At 33.1% G+C, this 22,568-nt stretch overlaps 1 protein-coding gene across 1 annotated transcript; it reads left to right on the forward strand.

The window, feature by feature from the left end:
- The first annotated feature begins 3,876 nt into the window (after nucleotides 1-3,876).
- Nucleotides 3,877-22,542, forward strand: LOC125494828 (uncharacterized). Its single transcript, XM_048638660.1, has 3 exons — nucleotides 3,877-3,946; nucleotides 6,544-6,596; nucleotides 21,724-22,542. The coding sequence occupies exons 1-3, from the start codon at nucleotides 3,877-3,879 to the stop codon at nucleotides 22,540-22,542; spliced, it is 942 nt and encodes a 313-aa protein (XP_048494617.1).
- Nucleotides 22,543-22,568: the final 26 nt, after the last annotated feature.

The following is a 22,568-nucleotide window of genomic DNA, read 5'->3' on the forward strand; positions in this document are numbered from 1 at the left end:
AAATGTTATTAGTTATTAATTTATTCGTAATAGTTAAATAATATGAAGTAATAGTTATGGTGCTAGGATTGTTGTATTTTCATGCCGTGGGAATCATGCACATGCGTTCAATCACAAAAATACTACATGAGTATATGTGCAAAATGGTAGATTAGATATGTAAAGAGGAAAGTGTGGAAAAGAGAAATGAACAGATAAACCAATGTGACCACATGACGATATGAAACCGCGAGAAAATTAGTTTTACAATCTCATTCTCAAAAGTCAAGATAATGAAGATGCAAGAAAGGCACTCCAAGAAGTTTACGAAAATACTCTTGCAATCATAAATAAAGTCTTTACTACAAAACCAATCGTAGAAGAACGATGCTCATCAAGTACAACTACATTGGTTATTTTATACCCATATGGTTCAAAAACAAAGAGAAGAAGTACAAGAAAGAAAAGTCATTTTGAGAAGGCTAAAAAAAAAATTCCAAGAACGAAACTGAAATTGGTACAATAATTACTCCAAATGCTAGGTTGTTTTAAGTTATTTTTTCAGGTTGTCTTTTGTATTTGACATTTTAGATTTGTACAAAAAGTTGTTTCTTCATTTATATTAGAAACAAAAATAATGCTCAATTAATCTTAACTAATTATAGAACAACACTCACTAATGTATTAAAAATGTAAACTAAAAAACCATGGAAGTCTGCATAAAGATTACCAGCTGTAAACTATTGTGCTAAAATACTTAACTAATTCGTCAAAATATTAACTAATTTGCCAAAATATTATCGTGAGAATTTGTGAGACACGGTCCGTATTCTAAAAATATACTCCCTCCGTTTCATATTAATCTACACACTTTGACATTTTACACTATTCACAAATTGCACTTTGACCCTCGTTTGTGATTTATACGTGAATAAAAACATAGTCATGTGGGATCTTGTTAGATTCGTCTTAGTATGTATTTTATTAATATGTACTTTTTATAATTTTTACAAATACAAAACTAAAGATATATGTCCCCAAAGTTTTACATTGGCATGCGTGAAAAGTGTAAGTGTGTAGATTAAAATGAAACAGAGGGGGTATATCTCTTGGGCTGGTCAGGTCTCACGTTAAGACTAACGTGAGACTGTCTTTTTTAAGACATTGTGTCTTAAATTTGAGGGTACTTAGTAATATAACTAGCATTTTTTGCACTCGATGCGTGCTTCGATTTCTTTCTAGAATGAACTTCGGTTCTATTCGAGATAAGTAAGAGTCATAATTTGAACATTAGACATATGAAGTATAATTGTTTTTAGTTGCAAAATTTGATTGGTTTAGTCTCCATCACTTAAGTCTCTCACCAGTCTTTTTTGTTTTTTTTACTTTTCAAAGTTAAATTCTATGAACAAAATAGAAATTTTATTGAATTTCTTTATGATTTCTAATATTATAATTTTTTAGTTGATTTTTGAATTAAGTACATTACTTCATAAATTGCGAAGAAAGTGGACACTTTGATTTCAAGTCAAACTTCTGTGAATATTTTTGTGAGTATATATTGATGTTGTAGTGTATTTTTTTTTTTTTTGGTAATTAAAGTTTATTATTAAGCCCAATCACACATACAACCTACAATTAAGAGAATAACCCTTAATTCATTACTGCTTCTGGACAGACCCAGAGCTTACAATTCTTCAAGCCAACATTTATCAGCTTCACTAACATTGGTCCCTATAATCTGCATAATTCGATTCTTGATATTGAATTTTAGTTCTGTCATGGTATGAGCAACAGTACCAATGACATTGTCCCAGTAGGCTCGATTTCTGTTTTGCCAAATAGAGTACACCACAGCAGCCAGAATAGCAAGACAGACTTTCCTCTTGAACTTAGATCCTGTATATCTCCTCCTGATCCACCTACACATTTGTAGAATAGGTTTACCTCCCCATTGAATCCCAATCCAATTCATAGCCTCATTCATACATCTAGAGCTGAATTCATAGTACCAATGACGTTGTAGTGTATTGGTTGTAGTTTGTAAGTGAATTTTTTAGTTTTGTAAAGTTTCCTCATTTAAGTGATTTTTATTATGTAAATTATGCAATTCTATGATATTAATTGACTTGTGAGTGATTGTTACAATTTTATTTTCAGTATTTTTGTTGAAGCCTTTTTCGTATGTAAATGAATTGGTAATTTAGAAAGAGAAGGGGGTAAAACAGTCTCTTCATTCGAAGACACCATAGCTCCCCCCTTCCCTTATATAATACTCCCTCCGTTTCCTAAAGATCTTCCCACTTACTGTTCCTACAGATACCAAGGAAAATCAAGTTGTGTGGGCATGGTGTGAGTAAAGTAGGAGAGAGAAAGGGGTTAAGATAAATAAACAAATAAAAAGGGGTTAAAGTAGGAGAGAGAAAGGGAGTAAAATTGAATTAATAATGTAATGGTGGACCATATGATAGTGACATGAGAGGGTAAATAGGGAAATTTGTTTTGCCAAATAAGAAATAAAGCAAAAGAGGGAAGATCTTTTGGAAACACTCTTAAACGGAAAGAGGGAAGATCTTTAGGAAACAGAGGGAGTAGAGATTAACGAGTTTTGTAATGTCAATTGTAACTAATATATTTTTTCCCGTTTCTGAAGACATGCATATTTGAAATTTTGCATAGTAATCACTACTTATTACCAACTTTTACGTAGTGTTTGACTAGTAATTATATTGTTATCCCTCAACAGGTTCTTCCAGAGCTGATTATTTTGGCCCGGCCCGACCTGATTTTGGGTTAAATTTTTCGTCCCGACCCGAATTTTTTTTGATTTTGGGCGGGCTCTAGGCAAGGCAAAAATGACTTTTTAGTCTATTTCTTGGTCCGACCCGATTTTGGCCCGAAAAGCCTGTTAATTTTAGCCCGAAATAGCGGGCTTTGGGCACAAAATTTTGGCCCGGCCCGATCAATGGGCAATTTTTTTTGCCACGGCCCGACCCATGATCACCTTTAGGTTCTTCAATGGAGATTTGTGCAATGATGTCCTAGTCTGATAATTCCGAACCTGAGATTCGTTCCCGAACCTGCAAAAAAGGGACTCACCCTGGAGATTCGGATGGTGGCTCCCCCTCCAAAGCTTAATCAAGTATCAAGAGTAATAAGGAAAAGTAGAGATAGAGATTAGAGAGAAAGTGATAGAGAGTTTTCACAGAGTAATAGTACACACTGCTCAAAAAGGTAACTTTCTCCTAATTTCAAAGACTATTTATAGTGTTTGGAGTCTGATTGTTGTACTTTGAGGTCACCCTAATTTAAGGGCACCTGATTGGCTAGGCAATCAGAGCTAGACATGTGGCGGAAAATGATTGGGAAGTACATGTCAACCAATCATATACAACCGATTTTTGAGATTTGTGCCCAGATATTATGTTAGGCCAAAAAAGTGGCTGGTACTTTCCTTTAGTGGAAATCAGTACTTCAAGCATCCTTTTTTCCCTGTACTTTTCTTTTAGATAAGAGACACGTCGAAGCTCTAGATGGATCCACGTGTTTCTTGGAGAGCCACTGATTTCCAGGCTACAACACCAACCTTATCTTATATTCTCTCGCAAATGTATAAGATGAAGTATAATTATGTGTGTTACTATTTGATTTGTCTTAAGCATATTTATTTTCATAATATGAACTTTTTACTTATATGTAATTAAAGATATCTTAATTGAATAAAAAAGGAATATTAATACAAAAAATTCCAAAAAAAGAAAAACCAATATAGTATAGTAAAGAAAATAGATCACGCGACCAAACAAGATATATAAAAGTAATTATAAATTTGTTGTTAGGTAATTATGAATTGTTGTTCGCTGACAAAACTTTGTTGCATAACATAAGCTGTCGACAATGCAACAACCGAATCGAGCATCATGTGATAGTCGCCCTATATGTATGGGCATCAACTCCAATCTTAGAGGTAATGATATGGATTCTCACTCTTTCTAAGAAGAATACCCAATTTCTTCCCCCTTTTTTGCAATAGAATTCAACTTACCTATCTTTAAAAAAAAAAAAAAAAAATACAACAACCAAATCTATATGATTTATAATGTACCAATAATCTTTTTACTACAAAAAATAATAGTTTGAAATTTAAGAAACTACTTTATTTTGGAGGTATTTGCAACCCAATCTCTCTTTTAAGATTTACCCCGAATATATGTAAATTTAGTAAAAATAATGGCAACTAATTAAAAGCATACACTACTTATTAGCTTAAAATTCAATAAAAATTCATCATCAACTAGTAAAAAACCACCAATATCTTAGTACGTTCATAAAGATATTATTTTGAAGTAAGCTTCGATTACATTTCATGAAAAGTCATATCGACATTACAAAAAACTGCATGAAACCTGACATGTCATTCAACCCTTAAGCATAAAATTCTTCAAAACATAATAAAACTTTTAAATTATGACCACATTTGAATGGACTTTGCTAACAACTTGTTGAACTAGTACTCTTTGGACCTCACAATCCTTCAAAAGGTCAAGCGATCTAGGTTCCACAATAACACTAACACCATCTTTCCGACCTTCCTAGATGCACACCACAACTAGCCAAACCACTAGGTAATTTCTGAAGAGGAAGAACAATATATACTATTTTGTCATTTATAATTACACATGAGTGTCACTCAAAAACAGATTGTGAGAGACAATAGAAAGAAAAATAAGATCTCAATATAAACACTTATCTTGATAACATTAAGCTTATCTTTTAGAGCATCAAGTCAAACCTTGTGAAAGTCTATGACATTTTCCAAATCCTTTTTTCGTAAATATGGGCTTCGCCGCATCAATCATAAGGAGAGAGAGTTCACTTCACAAGACTTAGGAGGTTCCACCGTAAAACCATATGGCAATAAGGGAGCAGTCCCTTAGTCTTATAAAGTGATTAACTCTCCCTTTTTTTTTATTAATGTGGGATACTCACATGTCTCGTTTTGGAAGGTTATGCTTCAATACTCCCCCTTGCATGTGAGGTACCTTTTTTAATTCAGTTGCTATGTTTAATTGGTCAAAGACACATTTTTTTGGCTACTCTCCCTCACAAGCGCCATTTTTACTTTGGGCCAGAACGATCCAAGGTTCAAGTCGTGGGCCCGCTCTAATACCATGTCAAATATGGGCCTGAGCCAAACCCATCTCATAAAAAAATAGAGTCCACTTCATAAGACTAAAAGAGGTTACACCTTGAAACCATATGGCTATAAGGGGATTTGTCCATTTGCTTATAAAGTAAACTCATCTCTCTTCTTTGTCAATGTTGGACACTCACAAGTGTTGTATGCTATACATACATCATAGCTTTAACACTCTCCCTCACATGTAAGATCTCTTTTTCAATTGGCGTAGAGTAAATTTAACAGCCCCAGTTGTAGGCCTGAATCTGATACCATGTTGAATATGTGTCTGGGCCACACTCATTTCAAGAAAAGAGAGTCCACTTCACAACACTAAGGATGTTCCATCTTATAACCATATAACAATAAAAGGAGTAGCACTTAGTCTTTAAAGTGATTAACACTCTCATCTCTTATCAATATGGGATACTTTGTGTTGTTTTGAAAGGTTATATGTGCTTTAACATTTTTCATGATCAATACCACCTCACAACTAACATGTATAGAAACAACTAATTGAATACCATACATTAACCACATAGTAAGATAAAAATAATTTAATAATAAATAAATTGGACAACTAAAAAGATACCGAGTAAATACTTACATTATTCACAATGGAAAGAACTGTCCCGCTAGACAAAATAACTTCAAGTTTTCGAAATGGGATAATCCTCAATCCACCATCAATACCATTAATATATGGAGGAATGAGGATCATTATTGAATTATCATTAGAAGTATTGCATTATCATCACCAACAATATTATCATAATAACTCCAAACCCATATTCAAGATGCAACTTTTTACACATAAGATAAGTCAATATGTTAAGTAGATCAATATCAAAACATTTTAGAGAACGTATTGTGTCGGACTCGTCCGACCATAATCTTGGTCGGACGACTTTTAGGTGGTTCCAATTTTTTTTCAGGTAGTCTTCATTTTTTTTCAGGTGGTTCCAATTTTTTTTCAGGTAGTCTTCATTTTGTTTTCAGTTAGTCTTCTTTGTTTTTCAGTGGGTTTTTGTGCTTCAGTTAGACTTACTTGGGTTTCAGTTGGTCTTTATTCTTTTTCAGGTAGTCTACATTTTTCTTCAGGTAGTCTTCATTTTGTTTCAGTTAGTCCATTATTTCTTTCAGTTGGTCCATTATTTCTTTCAGTTGGTCCAACTGAAAGAAAAGAAAGTCCAACTGAAAGAAAAGAAAGTCCAACTGAAACAAAACAAAGTCCAACTGAAACAAAACAAAGTCCAACTGAAAAACAAAACACTAACCTGCGGGATCTGCTGATTTCTCTCCATCTCTGTTCCTTCTGTTAGCATTTTATTTACGTCTACATTGGACCGTATCTCACTCTTGTCTGATTATTGGCTTATATTCAGATCAAAGGGTGTTGGGTATGTCTATGCGATCAGAACGAGCAACTCTTGATCAGGTAAGCCTTCATTGCAGTTTTCTTATCATAGCTTCCTGTACTCAGCATTGTATTTCTTTTTTCCTAAAGTATAGCTAACATTTGTAAACCTCCATAGCATGTATATATATGCGTAAACTATCAATGAGAAAATTATTCATTCTCTCCAAAACATTATCTTCCTCTATACCTTCCACTGTATCTCTTACTTTAATATTTCGACAGTCCATTCGCAATTTTTCAAAAAAAAGGTCCCGGAAGACAACTGCAATTACATTTGGATAGATGTTGCAGACCACTTGTGTGAAGAAGAAGAAGGCAAGAAGCGAGTGAGGAAAGTGAAGCAGAGAGACGAGAGTGGTGTTGTTGCGAGAGAGAAGATGTATTGGGCTCAGCCCGTCTGACGGTAAACAATTCGTCAGACGGTCTGACCCAATACTTTCACAACATTTTAATTTGCTTCCTTTTCTACCTTCACTTTTTACCTCCCTTATTCTCTCATTAGTCCAATATTAAACGATAACCAAAGTATAATCAGGTGCTACATCCTTGAAAAGTTTGCAATGAAACTACTGTCTCCAACATCACAATACACCCATTATCTTGCTCACTAATGCACTACTTAGAACCTTCACGTATCCTATCGATCAAATATCTATACCAAGTGTACAACTGCAAATACGTCACTAACAATGACACTTAAATATGCATTATATTTAAAAGTACTTTTTTATGAAATATTAGATAATTATTAAAATATTATCATCGCGTATGAAAACATTTAGGTTTATTAAGAAGTCTGCAACGGAAAATATATATACAAATACTTTTTACATAAATGAAGTCAACTTCTACTTTATTACAAACTATAATCATTTAAGGACATAGAAAGCAAATCCATAATTAAATTCAAATTTCCACAAAACAAATCACAACTTCTAAAATCTTTCAATCTAACCCAATAACCAAATAAATAAAATAAATCAACAAGAGCAGATAATTAAACTCTTCATTCTCCAGATGCATCACGATCTCCGACTTTAAAACAGTTGTATGACCAATTGAGACCAATGATTGCTCGCCAAACAATAGCAAAGTAAAAATGGGTCGTCATACGATAGATAAGGCACAAACCACGATCGAAACATAAAACACACAATTAGCAACACTAGTACATACATGCTAAGAACATACATTAAATCATTACATGATATTACAAAATAATAAACTATAAATATGGAAGTCAGATTGACAATATCAATACGACAACTCTTAACTCTAAACTCATAACTTGACTCATTTAATTTTTAGTCTAGTTTTGAGTATGCAATGAGCGAGTTGATCCAACCTAAACGTCTTATAAGACATGACATGAGCCTTACAGTAAGCTATAAAAACTTTATGAAATATTGACTAGAGAAAATGACATGTTGATCATTCGGCTCTGAGAAACACTCACAGGATACTACCATAAGCTCCAACTCACCTTATGTAATACTCTGGATGTACACTAATCTATAATTTTATTGTTTATCCTCTTTTTACCTAATTAATTAATAGTTTAATCAATATTAGACCATCAATAATTAACTCAAAGAATACACAAAAATATACATAACCTCTTTCATCTTTAATTAATAAAAATGATCATGACACCCATTTAATCTACTTTCAAATTCCATTAAAACTCTGTTGAATAAATCGACAATTAAACTAATGTCATAAAGACATAACCTTCCCTTTACTCATTGAAGACTACATCATAAAAGAGTAATAAAAATGATATAACAGAAAATTATTAAATAAAAAACATACAATAATATTATTAACCCAATCACATGATTTATAAATAATAAACTCCAATATTCCTACAATTAACGTCACAAAGTCAATATACTATGCACAATAAATCTTTAACAACTAAACAATATTTAGAAACTCCTTCAATCTCCATAAAACTGAATATTAAATATGCAATTCTTATATATATAGTATGAATTTCCACCTTATAAATCACTTAAATCTAAAATCATAACTGTAAACTAAAATAATTTGGTAATTATGATTAACTATTATAATTATCAAATCTAGAATTAAATTAATTAACGTAAACTAACAATAATTAATTGATTGAATTAATAAATAATTAAAATAATTAAAGTAATTAAATAAGAAAATCTAAAGTAAGGCTATGTTCAGTTCACCTTATTTTTGCTTATTTCAGATCTAATCAGATCTGATCAGATCAGATCAGAAAAAATAAGTTCAGATCAGATCAATTCAGATCATGCTTATATTTAAAAATCATTATATCTTTCATTACATATTAGTAAAAATTATAATAATTTAATATCAATAAAGTGCTCATTGAGACGAATCAAACAAGACCCCACATGACTATATTTTTTCTTATATATTGAGAAAAATCTAAAAGATAAGATCTTGTAATTAGAAAAAATAAGTTCAGATCAGATCAGATCAGAAAAAATAAGTTCAGATCAGAAAATTTTAGGTGAACTAAACATAGCCTAAATTAAAGAAAGAGGAAGGAAGGAAATGGATGAAGTTTTAGGAACATGTGTCCGGTGCAGCAACAATGCTCGTGAAGATGGTCGGCAGGTGGGTGGCGACTGTACAGGAACCGATGCGCGGAAAAGATGACACTTAAGGGAGAGATAGAGCAAAAAATACAAAAAAAATTAGGGTTTTATAACAGATGTAAAGGTAGGGAAAATTTTGGCTTTAGGACCCAATTTATAGATTTGGTGGACCCAATTTATAGATTTGGTGTTTTTTCTTAGGATTAGAGAACTATTTTAATTAATTAAGCTAACCTTTAATAATTAAAATATCAAATAAAATAAAGTCAATACTTAACTTTTAAATCTTTTTGTTTAAACTAGTCAAACTTATAATTTTTTTTATTTAAAACCTTAAAACTAATAAAAGATATAGTCTAAATTCATTGAAATATATTTATAGAGAATATAAGGAATTATAATATAACATCTACTAGAGCTATAACAATCGTCATATTAAATGTCGTAGTTGTAGTTGCAACTATAAAACATAACAGAAAACATGCAAAACACACAACCTCTTATACTCTTTATCGACACCATCCTAACTTTTTGGATATACCACAACACCAAAAATATCTTTTAAAATTGAGTTTATTATACTATTATGGTGCTAAATATTTTTATTAGTAACATCAGGACATGTAGATGTTACACCAATGTGCAATTTAGAACAAATGAATTGGCTTAAAAAGGATAAGAAATAAATTCAAAATTATAAAACTTTAACGAACACTTATGCGATGGTTTTATACTTAAGTAATCCATCATATATTCATGCGTCAAAGTATTATATTAGATTCACTGTAAGTGAACAACCTAAACATGCAAAAGAACTTCCAAGTTGCAGGTTCAATAAATAGATTAAATATCAATATTTATATGAATAAACGTTGTAAGTAAATTTATATGAATAGATAGATCTTAATTTGATTTTTTTATAAATTAAATTTTGTAGCAAAATTCTTTTGTTACTCTTTTTTCCAATGCTAAAAAAGGTGATGTAACTGCCTTAATCTTGTTGAACTTAAATTCTAGTTTTGGGGAAAGTAGGGTTAAAATGAAGAGGCTAGTAATGGAGATTAATGCTAGTAAAATGATTGTTGATTGAAATTTAGTTGAGTTTCATGATAAAAAAATCACTGACCTAGTTATAGGATGCACCATCTTGTATGCTTTTGATTTCACCATTTAAACAATCTCTCTACTAGTAATTCTAGTAATGTTATTAGACAAACAACATTGTGATTAGATCAATGAGAAATTCTTGACGGGGAATAAGACTCCCTTGATTGATTTATATATTTAAAATCTTGCATGCCAAAGGAGTCAATCATGAGTTATTGCTTTTATCTATATAAACGGTGGTGAGGTACTAATGTTTAGACCTAGTAAAGCTAATCGAGTCTAAATAATCTTAGTTAATTTATCTGACTCGATACTTGATTCAGATCCAAAAAGGTTGGCCCAGAGGTTAACTCGAATCAACTAAAGTCAATACTAACTTGTCCCAAAATTGCTTGATTCAAAGCTAACCTGATCCATGATTAAATGGACATGACCCGAAATCGATTCGAACATTGAAGATGTTCATCTCAAATAATAGAAAATTTAAATTTTTAATAATAATTGTATTTTCGCAAAACATAATTTTATTTCTTCTTTAATTTACGACTGATTATTTAATCTAGTGTTATTTTATGTTCAAGTAGTTATCTTTTTTAAAAAAAAAAAAATTAATAATCTAATCTAATTTTTTTTTATATTAAATTTAAAACAAACATTTTGACCAAACTTAAAATTGACCAGATTTAAAATCTGACTTGACCGGAATCCCATAGACCCAAACTATAGACCCGACATGATCCAAACTAGATTCATAATCAAGATAAATTTAAAACGACTCAAGTCACTCTATCTAAACTTAATTCGAACAACCCATTCGGCAATCACCGCTCTTTTTGATGTTATTAATTGACTAATTGCCTAATTTCTCAATACACCGTTCACGATGTTGTATTGTCAGATGATTTATCCTAAATTGATAAAAATGATTCTGGATACATATGAGTTAATCACCATTATTATTCCATGAGTTGAAAGGTTCTCGAAAAGTATATATTGATCAATATAGGCTATCGTGGAATGTGATGAAATAGATGTCGTTAAGCTCACAATGTGAAATTTTCAGTTCCTCTACTGTTGTTCATATGATTGCTAGATGGGAGTCCCTCCTAGAGGTGTTAATGAGCCTGTCTTGTTCGCGAACAGTTCGAGATCGACTTGGTTAAAGCTCGACTCGTGCTGGTTCGACTCAAATTCAGGCTCGGCTCGAGACTTTAACGAGTCGAGCTGAGCTAGGCAGAACTCGACTAGAAAGCTCGTGAACAGGCTCGATTATACTTTTATATAGAATAATAATATATTTATATATATACACAAATATACTAACCTAGATATCACACAATAATAAGTTAATAATTTCATTGTCTAAAAGAAAACCTATAAATATCAAATAATTAAAAAAAGGAAAAACAAAGAAAACATGTAAAAACTAAGGGTGACGAAGAGTCAAGCCTGTTCGTGAACAGTTCGAGCTCGACTCGTTTAAATTTGGTCAAAGCTCGGCTCAAACAAAGTTCGGCTCGTTAAGCTGCAAGCTCGACTCGAGTTCGAATAAACTTAAACGAACACAAGCCAAGCAAGCCACAGTTTGTGTTCGGCTCGACCGATAAGCAGTCCTAGTCCCTCCTACCAAAAGAGTTGTAAAAACTGTTACTTTCTCTGATCGTCTTTAAAATTTTGAGTCTCTTGTGCTCATTATAAAGTTAGGCCCTAAATATAAAATTGTTATGCATATATTGTAAAATTATAAATAATGTATTAAATAAAACATGTCATTGTTAAAATATTTTAATTTTGACAAAAAAAGCTTAGGATTAAACAATATGACTAGAACAAGCATTTAATTTAAGACTTTCTGGGCCCTCAAAAATGGGATCCTATGCTGTTGGTCGCTTTGTCGCCCTATTCAACGACCTTTCACCCAAAGCGTTGTTATCAGTTTGGCGAACTTGATTCAACTTAATATTTACAAATGCCTTCAGGGGCGTTTGGATCACGAAGTGGTATAGGTTTGGAAAAAGGAATGAAACCGCGATGGTATAGGGTTGGAACTTGATACTTAATTCCATGTGTTTGGATTTATCTCGAAATGAATTTTTTCATTTATTTTTACACCTGAAGGTTTGGTAAACCCCATACCTTATAGGTTTGAGATATGGGTTTAGAAATTCAAAATTTTGCAAACAAATACTAAGTATAGGTTTTAGTCATTCTAAACCTATATATCATACCTTATTTATTTGAACCAAAAACCCCCTTAAAAGTTTTTTCATTATGAACTCACTATCTTCACATCTAATTTATACTCATATTCCCTCCGCATTCATAAGATAGCTCATTTGTTGTTTTTTTTTACTATTTTTAAAATGAATTTTTGTATCATTAATATTTTGAATTAAGTTTTAATACGATGTCTAAAAATAATGATAGTCTATATGGTCAAAAAGAGCAAAATTTGACGTTAAAAAAGTAAATTAGAAATCCCTTGTAGAATAAATAAAGTATTTAAACATCCGCACTATTTTTTAATAGATAAGAAGAAATTTTCTATGCTGTCCTCGTATAGAGCCCCCACTCAGATGCCTAAACATCCATGCTATTAGCCCCCCTATTTATCGTATATTGCTCGTATATCTACGATATCTTTTTCCTCTCTCCTTTACTTTTTCTTCCTCCATACCCACCACCACCTAACCACCACCCTCCACCACCAGCAGACGCAACCCCGATCCCCGTCCATCCCCTACTGCCAGCACACCCTATCCTCCAACCCCCTATCCCGTAGACCTACCAACCCCTGTTGTTGTCACCCACCCTCCAAACCCAAAACCCCCATCCTCCCTATGCCCCTGTATTCCCCACATGCGCAGCCCAACGCCCCCCGTAACCTCCCCCGCACCACCCTAACCCTCAGCAAGTTCCCCCGGTAGGCCTCCTTCCGTGTAGCCTTCTTCCTCTTTGTCCTCTCATTCTCTGCAATTTCAAAAAAAAAAATCAGAATGACTTTTCGGTTCTACTATTGTGGAACCGACTGAATTTTTTGGTTCCACCACGGTAGAACCGAAAAAAATCGGTTCCTCCATTGTGGAACCAATTTTTTTTCGTTTGGAAGAAATGGTCAGTTATACATGGTGAAGACAAAAAATAGGTTCGGTTAAGTAACTTCTTACATTTTTGTAAGTCTGAGGTAAAAAAAAAAACACAAAATGTGTAACACGGGTGGTGATTAGTAAATACCAGCAGTAAATAACAAGATCCTATTTAAAGGATGTACATGAGAGTGAGGGATAGCCTAGTGGTTAGAGCTTTCCTTCTAGTTCTAGGAGGTCCTGGGATCGATTCTCACTTGACAAGTTGGGCTCCCGTTTATTCCCCAACTTGTCAATGTTTTTCCTTATCTTAGGAAAAAATATTTCAAAGCATGTACTCATACATTAATTGTCATCAGTCAATATTGTACAATGGTTCCCATCAAAAAAAACAAAAATCATATACAATGGTAAGATTCTTTTAATCCTTTAGTGCAATAGAAAAAGCATGAACGTTTGTTGTACTAGATGTAGTTGGTTGAAGGCTCTCATTCCACTCCTATGATAGAAATTAGATTTTTGCTCTTACAAAGTGAGATCCTCAAATCCCTCCCCTCCTCCTCCCTCCTCCCTCCTCCCTCCTCCCTCCTCCTTCCCCCCACTTGCAAATTATCTTCATCTTACTTAAAAAAAGTGTATTAAATAAATAAATGTTGTCCTTGTCAATTCTCATATACAATTACATGTATCTATACTAATATATTAAAAGGTGTACATCAATAAGTAACTGTGCCACGTGGCGCAATCCCTTAAAGTATTGACTTCATGTACCCCACATTCAATAATAAAAAGCTAGAAAATGCATAGTATAAGATTTGATCGCATGACATCAAGCTTATATACTAAAGTTTTAACCACTAAACCAAATAATGTTTAGTGTTATAAATGTAAAATACTATTAAATGAAATTAAGATTACCCGGGGCATAGCCCGGGCCTAAAAACTAGTTTTATTACATAAAGGTGTTATTTATTTTCTCATTTTGTGTACATCTATTAACATTGATTATCACTTAGTGTTTGCTCGTAAAAACATGTCATCTGAGACTGAAAGTAACTTCAACTACATAAGTGTGTAGATTCTTATCAGCTTTGAAAAGGTACTCCTAGAAATGAATGAGTCATCCATATTAAGGTCACTCCTACTTTTTGGAATGTTAAACATCGCCCAAAATTTCTTAAGATCGTCCCAGACCCATCAAACGTTTTCAACTTTACCTTTCCTTTTTTTTCTTTTCCCAAACCACCACTTTCTGCCAGCACCACCCCGATTGCCATCACCTCCAGCCCACCGTCACCTCCAGCCCAACCGCCACCTCCTCCACCGTAAAAAATCGAATTTATTTTGGGAGACGAGGCGAAGTCCCTACTTGGACGTTCCACACATGGTCCCCAAAAAAATTCGATTTTTATGAGGGAGATGGTGGAGTAGGTGGCGGTTGCAGGGGGAGGTAGGTGGTGGCAAGGGTGGTGGGCGGTGGAAAAGAGATAAGGGGTAAAATAGTAAATTAAAAAGTAGTCTTTAAGTAATTTTAAGAAATTTTGGGGCTATGTTTAACAATCTCCCTTTCTTTCAGTTCTAGTTCGTTTGAGATTCGGTTGGTAGTCGGGTCACATCCATCCGAGTTTAGATTTATGGTTTTGCTTATTTGGATCTGGCCAAGTCAAATCAGGTTAACCAAGCTAGTTTGGTAGAGGTGGTGGAAAATTCACCTTGTAACTCTGAGGTCACAAGTTCGAACCCACTACCTACTTATGCTTGGGAGTATGGATTCCTTTATATTCCACTACTCTCAAGCGTTGACCTGTGTAGTTGGGGTGGGACACATGCGAGAGATACTGGTCCAGTATGATTCTTCTTGATTACCAAGGAGTTCCTAGTGGAGGCCCAAAAAAAGTCAAATCAGGTTAGGCGAATTTTGTTAAATCTTAAATTAGAATGATATAGAAAAATTCTAGATTAGATTATTCAAAGAATAAAACAATGACAAAATAAAAATAATATAATAAAGGGTTTTTAATTGTTTATAAAGTAAAGATAAATTAAATAATAAAATAATTAATATAATAAAAAAGTAAGATTTTATATTACTTTTTGAGTTGGATTTCAATTTTTAAGTTGGTTTCGGTTAGGTCCATTTCTTGTTTGTTCAAAATTCTGGTGAAGTCGTTCTAGGTCAAACTAGATTTGGGGCAGATCAATTGCGAATTTAGGTGTTTAGGTCGGTACGAGTCATACTGAATTTCAGTTAGTTTTGAGGCATAATTTTCAAGTTCAAATCGGCTCTTAAGTTTATAATCATATAACATAACCCACTTATACTCAACATATTTTTATAAGAAACTAGTATTTTACCCCGAGCGATGTCGCGGGTCAGTTATAATTATTAAATATATTATTCATAAATTTCATATTTGATTCTATCAGTTTTTCGTAAATATTTTAGTACGAAAATAAAAATTGGACATTATGGCATGATAAGTTGTTCAAAAACAAAACTTCTGAGGAATTGGGGATAAAAGTAATAATTTCAATGTGATTCGCGTAAACAAATGTTATTACTTAATAAGAGGGTTAAAGATCAAAAAGCTTGTCTACATGATGTATAATTACACATAATTATGAAACTTTATTATGTTTTACTTTGAAACGTTAAGCATTGAAAGTGTATTGGATTAGTGGTTAAATTCTCACATTTCATTTCAATAGTTGTGTGTTTGAATCCTAGTAACTACACATTGTTAATATTTTTTATTGAGATTATAAGCATGTGTATTAAAATCTTGAGAAGAGTGCCACGTGGCACCGTTCCTTTAATAGGAACGCCTTTTAATATATTTGTATAGATAATATAGGGTCAACAGGTCAAGTTGGGTCATAATAAGTTGATTCGAATTTGAGTTTCGGATAGTCTCGAATGTGGTCATTAATAACAATAAATCAATTTGTCATCGGGTCATATCTAAGAACAATGTTAATGGTGATACAATTGTTCATGAAATTGCAATTTTTTTGAGTGAACAAAAAAATTCCTCTTTCATTGGTGATAATAATTTGTTCATGACATGAACAAATTATTCATTGTTCACCATGTAAACAAATTGTTCATCCTAAACTACACAAAACAAGCTAATGACAAGTTGCCACATGTCCTGGGCAACTTTGGCAAATTTTGTGGAAATTTTCATGGAATTTCCCGGAAAATTCTTTTATATAAAAAAAAAATTATACCGAAATTCATAATTTATTTCCCTCTATAAAATGATATTCATATTAACATATTTCAGAATGAGTGGAATGAAGTTGATATTTTTGTTCCTAAAATGAGCAAAACATGAGTAAGGAGGAAAATTTGGTGAACTTTTTTTTCACCATTGACAATGCTCTAAGAATATCTGTATCTGGATTTAAGGTCAACTTAAGAACATGATGTGCTGGGCTCAGTTCGGTTTAATAACAAGGAAGTAATATAATGTACCAAGCAATATTTGAACGAAGGTAATAATTCGTATATCTTCTTGCTCTTTCTGACCTCTCAATTTTACTTTTTGCAATTGCCAATCCAGAAGAAATTTTTTCCATGCATACGTACAGGTATATACCATTTAGAAAGTGAACAAAATGATCAGCAATAGATGATTTGTGGGACATAAAATCCCTTACCTTCTTCCCTTATCTGTTCGTTGAATCCCTCACTCCAGAAAGCAAAAAGTGATTAGAAGAAGTGGATGAAAAAAAGGGGAAAGAAAAAGAAAAATAAAAACAAAAGAAGAATTTAGAGCTCTTAGATATAAGATTCTAGAGTACATAAACAGATGTAGGAAACAAGTTGAGGCTCAGTTTCTTGTGGCCAAGAAAAAATTTACCTTTGCATCCTATGCGTTTTATGTGGCTCTTGTTGTATTACTTTGAGCACCTCATATTTTTTTTCACTTTTGTGACTATTCCTTCATCAAAAGTGTTGCTCTTTACACCATGGAAGCAAAAGTGCACCACTTTTTTCACTTTTGGGACTATTCTTGTCCTAAAAGTGCTATTTTTTTTACACGTAGAGGTAAATCTGCACTTTGTGGACACATGTACATTCAACATTTTTTTGAAAAATAAGATAAAAGCAAGGCTATCATAAATTATCCAATTGCAAATACTCCAAACTCGAAGTATATATGCTTGAAATTCATGACACACATGATCGATATCGACTCGTTCTATATCTAACCCGGCTCAAATCATTTTGACCCAATACAAAGTTATGGTCTATATGATTTATGTAATAAGTTTGTGTTTTGTGAGATTAGGAAGATTGATAGGAATTTAGTTCAAGATAGTCATAATTTAGTTGTAGCAGCTAGAAATAGCAATCTTATCTAGGATGTTTTTTTGTTGCCGGTTTGTTCTTGTAAAACAAAAAAAAAAAACTTATACGAATTCGTCATAATAAGTGAATTGACATAGACTTGGATAAAAGTGGACACGAATAGACAAGTAAAAAGTTCTAGCCAAACATCTCAAGCACCAGAATTTGAGCAAAATATTATAATAGTAACAAATTATTTAAGTATCTCGCTCACTTTACTAGTTGTATAACAAATTTCGAGTCAAATTATATAAGGCACGAAACAAGGTAACAAAGAAATTTTATTTTAATTAATGTATTGAGTACAATATCTATAGACGTTTTATGATAAAAATAAATTAAGTCCTCTAACTTTGTTCCGTAGCCGGAGAGTGACACACGTTGATGTCGACTGGAGTTGAGTGTAGGGTGGCATTTTTGTCAATGTCAACCTGAGTTTGAATGTGGGATAATGTTTTATCAATGCCAACCTGAATTTGAGTTTTGTTTGGGTGTATTCAAATTAGGGATGACAAAGCTTGAGTTTCAATCAAATACGTTCGAGTGCATCTGAATAGTCGGCACGAATTTGATGTGCTTGTTGATTGTATGTAGAGAGAATTCCAAGAGAACTTTTATGAGCCTTCAGAATAATGATTTTCCGGTACCCTCAATCGAAGGTGGTGAGGTCTATTTATAGGGTATGAAGATCCATTCATGAACTTGGTAGTTTATGGGCTTGGGCCAGTTTATGACTTTGAAGTCTTTCTATCTTTGCCATTTGACCATTTTATTTGGACTAGTGATATGGACTGGAGATTTTACAATTCAAATTATATTTGTTTGATTTAACTTGGATATTTTATTTAGTTAAGGTTAAATTAATTAAACTAGACTAATTATATTTATTTTAGCTCAATAGTAATTAATTCACTTTAATGTAAAACACTAATTAATAAATTTTTAGTGTCTACACTAGCTTTTCCGGTCATGAACAAGTTAAAAATAAAGGTACTTGTAAGCTAAAGAACCCTAATATAAATGAGGGAGAAAAGGAATTCCATTTTAAGAGGGGCAAGAAAAAAAACCATTGACACAAGGGTGTAAGAAGGGCCTCCACCAACTAGGCCCACCTTGATTATTATTAAAAAAATGTAGTATATATGTGATGGTATTATTCCATACATTTTCTTAACTAGAGGATATAAGTTAGCTCAAGTGGGTAGAACGCTCTCCCTTGGCCCCCAAGGTCAGGGGTTCGATCCGTACCCCCAGCATTATGCTGGGGTACTTCCTTAGCATGCTATGCATGCCTTACCAACCAATGTGTTGGTGTTTCCTACAGGCTAGTAGCCTTGTAGGGGTTAGCTCTTGGGCTGACTTAATTTTCTAATAATAAAAAAAATACATTTTCTTAACTAATTACTTATATTTCTTTTGTAGCACATGTAATTGAAAGTTTATAGAAGCATTTGGAAAATCATAATTGTATTATAATAATATAATCATATCTTAATGTAATTTATATATGTCTTCATACTTTTACTATAATTTATTTATAGCCAAATTAGATTTGATAATATTTTCAAATTAATTTTATTAGAAATAAGCATAAGTTATATGGATCTTATTTCAAAATACATTTTGAGCTCTTTTCGATATAGAGAGTAGAACATCAATAAGTTTTGGGTAGATTAAATAAAGTCAAACTGTAGCTTATTATTATCCTAAATATGAATTATAAATCTGTTTAACTATTTTAAAGTTTTATTCAATACTAATATTATTTTTGTTCATATGATATGCTTATTTGGCACTCTTCATATTCTTTAAAAGCTTATAAACCATAAATTGGTTGGCAACCCCCATCTTTAAAGTGAAATCTCAAAGTTGGGAGATGCAAATATTTACCAATAAACTAATAATGCTCCCTCATTCTAATATAAATCGCAATACTTTTATATATCCTGTCGTCTATATTAATATGAATCCATTATTATTTCATCATTTATGACTCTATAACTATACTCTACGCCTTTATTATAAAATATGAAATATCAATACAATAATACATACCTCAGACCCCAATACCCCACTCATGCAGTCCCAAATAAAGGATCCACATTTTTTACTCATAATATAAAGATACTTACTACCTTTTATAATAACATAATAAAACATATATCCCACTTTATCTATATCTTAGAAATATGTGACCAAGAATGTGTCACAATTAATACAAGATGGAGGTTTGAAGTGTAGGCGATTTGGGTAGGCCAGACCGCAGGCTGAAGCGAGCTGGGATGGCTCGCCAGTCGCAAGCCCGGCCATGAGTTGCACTAGTTGAGAGGGATGGTATGATGGGTCAGTTTGCTCGGACTACGACGGACTATGTGAGGCTTTTTCGATTCATGGACTGCATTCTGCGTGTCATGGGTTTGATCGGGTGGATTGAGCTGGACCGAGCTAGCGGCTTATATTTCTTAAATGTTTAAAGTATAGACAAAAGCATACTTAAAAACATCGTCAACATATTTAAGATTTCAGCTCGATTAGTCAGCAACCCAAACGAAAGCATGATAGACCTACTATTCTCCTTGAACCTGTGCACCAACAAGATCCTTTTCAAGCTCCTCCTTAACATATTCTAGAGTTAGCACATGGATTCTTGAACATCCCTTCATTTCCAGCCCAAACTTTGCTAATTTGTGAGCCACCATATTTGCTTCTCTTTTGACATGAACAAACCGTGCTTTAAAATGGGCATCAATGGCAGCCTTTATCTCATGTATTATCATCCCCAGTTCATGCATTTCATTATCCTCCACCTCCTTCAGCAATTGATGAATGATTAAGGCATCCATTTCAACCTGAATTTTGTGTAGCCTAAAGTCTTTCGCAAGTTCAATTCCTTTTCTCACCTCTAAGAGTTCCGCATGTGATGGATCCTTAGCTTGGGTTTTAAAGGAATATCCCAAGAACCAGCTGCCATTATCTTTTCTTATTACCCCTCCTCCACTAGCTTCACTAGTTGATTTCCAACATCCATCTGAGTTGATCTTATAAAAACTAGCCCTAGGTAGCCTCCATTTGACACATTCAGCTTCTGTACTCTGCTACTTACCCTTGTCCTGAAAAGAGTTTAAAGTTGGCCACCAAATCTATTGTTAATCTATTAGAAACATAAGAACCATGCCTCATTTTCTGCTGGAACACCGTCTCATTTTTATTTTTCTAGACGTGCTAAATAGTTACCCCAAAAACCATCACCCAATATTGATTACCTCTAGTGTTAAGTGACATCCAAGTATTTCAATCACTTTTCATAAACACCTTCATGTTAGGTTGCTCAATATTTCTGTTAGAATTTAAGACCATGTTCCAAATAGCCTTAGAATTGTAACAGTCCCTAAAAACATACATATGATCCTCCTCCTTATCGATACATCCTTTGAATTAAAGTTACGAATTTTAGTTTTGAGAATAGCACCAACTGGAAGTATTTGGTGGCAAAGATGCCACAATAACATTGTGTATTTATAGGGTAGGGCATTTTTCCAGAGCTTCTTCCAATTGATTAGTGAATGGTGAAAGTAACAATTAGGAGGAGAAATAATCCTATAAGCACTTTTAATATCATACTTTCTAGAATTTCTTGGCCCTCAAGCTAACTTGTCTTTTTTGTTGATGTTAGAAGGAATGGGTGTGGAGATAATGAAATTTGTCAAATTTTTCGAGAGATTTAATATCATCTACCCACCACTTGCCATTTCTAATTATTCTACTAACTCTCCAGTGTTCTAAGTAATTCGAAATCTTTTGCACCACACATTTTATTAGCTCTTCCTCTCCCACCCATTTGTGAAACCATAAGGAAGTGTCATTATCATTTCCTATTCTACAAATTAAGCCATCTTGTAGAGCTTCCCTATATGATTTTGATTTTATTTTATTGTCTCGTTGTTATTAAAAGTTGTTGATAAATTATGATTTTATTTAAGTTATAAAATAAATTTCAGAATGAAGAGAAAGATCAAAGAGATATTACTAGTTTCTTTCCGAAAAGAAATAACACGAAATCTGGAAATCCCTCTACACCAAATTCCAATCGATCTCAAGCAAATCTTTCTCCATCAATTAATAACCCATCGACTCAAGAAACTAATAATGATCCACAAAATCATGAGACTCAAGCCCCGAACGAACAACAAAGATTGATTGAAGTAGATGCTACCGATCTTCCTCAAGATCCGGGGAAAAGAAAAAGAATTGTTGATTTCCATCCAGATGACAAAGATAACGTTCGGAGGGTTTATGGCGGAAGAAAACTTTATCAGCCTGAAAATCATGAGTTCCCTTTCAGACCTTTTGGGCAAAAAAATCGTCGATTAAACAAAAAATGGTTTGAGACGTATAAATCATGGCTTAAGTATAGTATTGAAAAGGATGCAGCTTTTTGTTTTCCTTGCTATTTGTTCAAGGAACCAAACGAACCTGGCGGAGATGCATTTATTAATGAAGGATTCAGAGCTTGGAACAAAACAAATGCATACGAAAAACATATTGCAGGGCATATGAGTGCTCATAATAAGGCTGTGAGATCTCTAAAAGATTTTGAAAATCAAAAGGCTAACCTTCCATCTCTCTTTGCTGACCAATCAGAGGAGAACAAGATTAAATATCGAGAGCGATTACAAGCTTCTATTAAATGTTTGAAATGGCTTTTACTTCAAGGTTTGCCTGCTCGTGGACATAAGGAAAATGAAACTTCTTCTAATAGAGGTAACTTTCTTGAACTTCTAAGATTTCTTGCCTCAGAAAAAGAAGATGTTGCTTAAGTTGTTTTAGATAATGCACCCGGTAA

Source organism: Beta vulgaris, chromosome 2 (assembly GCF_026745355.1).
Source record: "Beta vulgaris subsp. vulgaris cultivar EL10 chromosome 2, EL10.2, whole genome shotgun sequence".
Lineage (NCBI taxonomy): Eukaryota > Viridiplantae > Streptophyta > Magnoliopsida > Caryophyllales > Amaranthaceae > Beta > Beta vulgaris.

What these genes read in the sequence shown, in the direction of transcription:
- LOC125494828 (XM_048638660.1), top strand. Translation starts at nt 3,877, where the DNA reads ATGCAACAACCGAATCGAGCATCATGTGATAGTCGCCCTATATGTATG. An exon ending in CATCAACTCCAATCTTAGAG is followed by an intron (nt 3,947 to 6,543) that starts GTAATGATATGG and finishes GCTTATATTCAG; the next exon opens with ATCAAAGGGTGTTGGGTATG. An exon ending in AACGAGCAACTCTTGATCAG is followed by an intron (nt 6,597 to 21,723) that starts GTAAGCCTTCAT and finishes AATAAATTTCAG; the next exon opens with AATGAAGAGAAAGATCAAAG.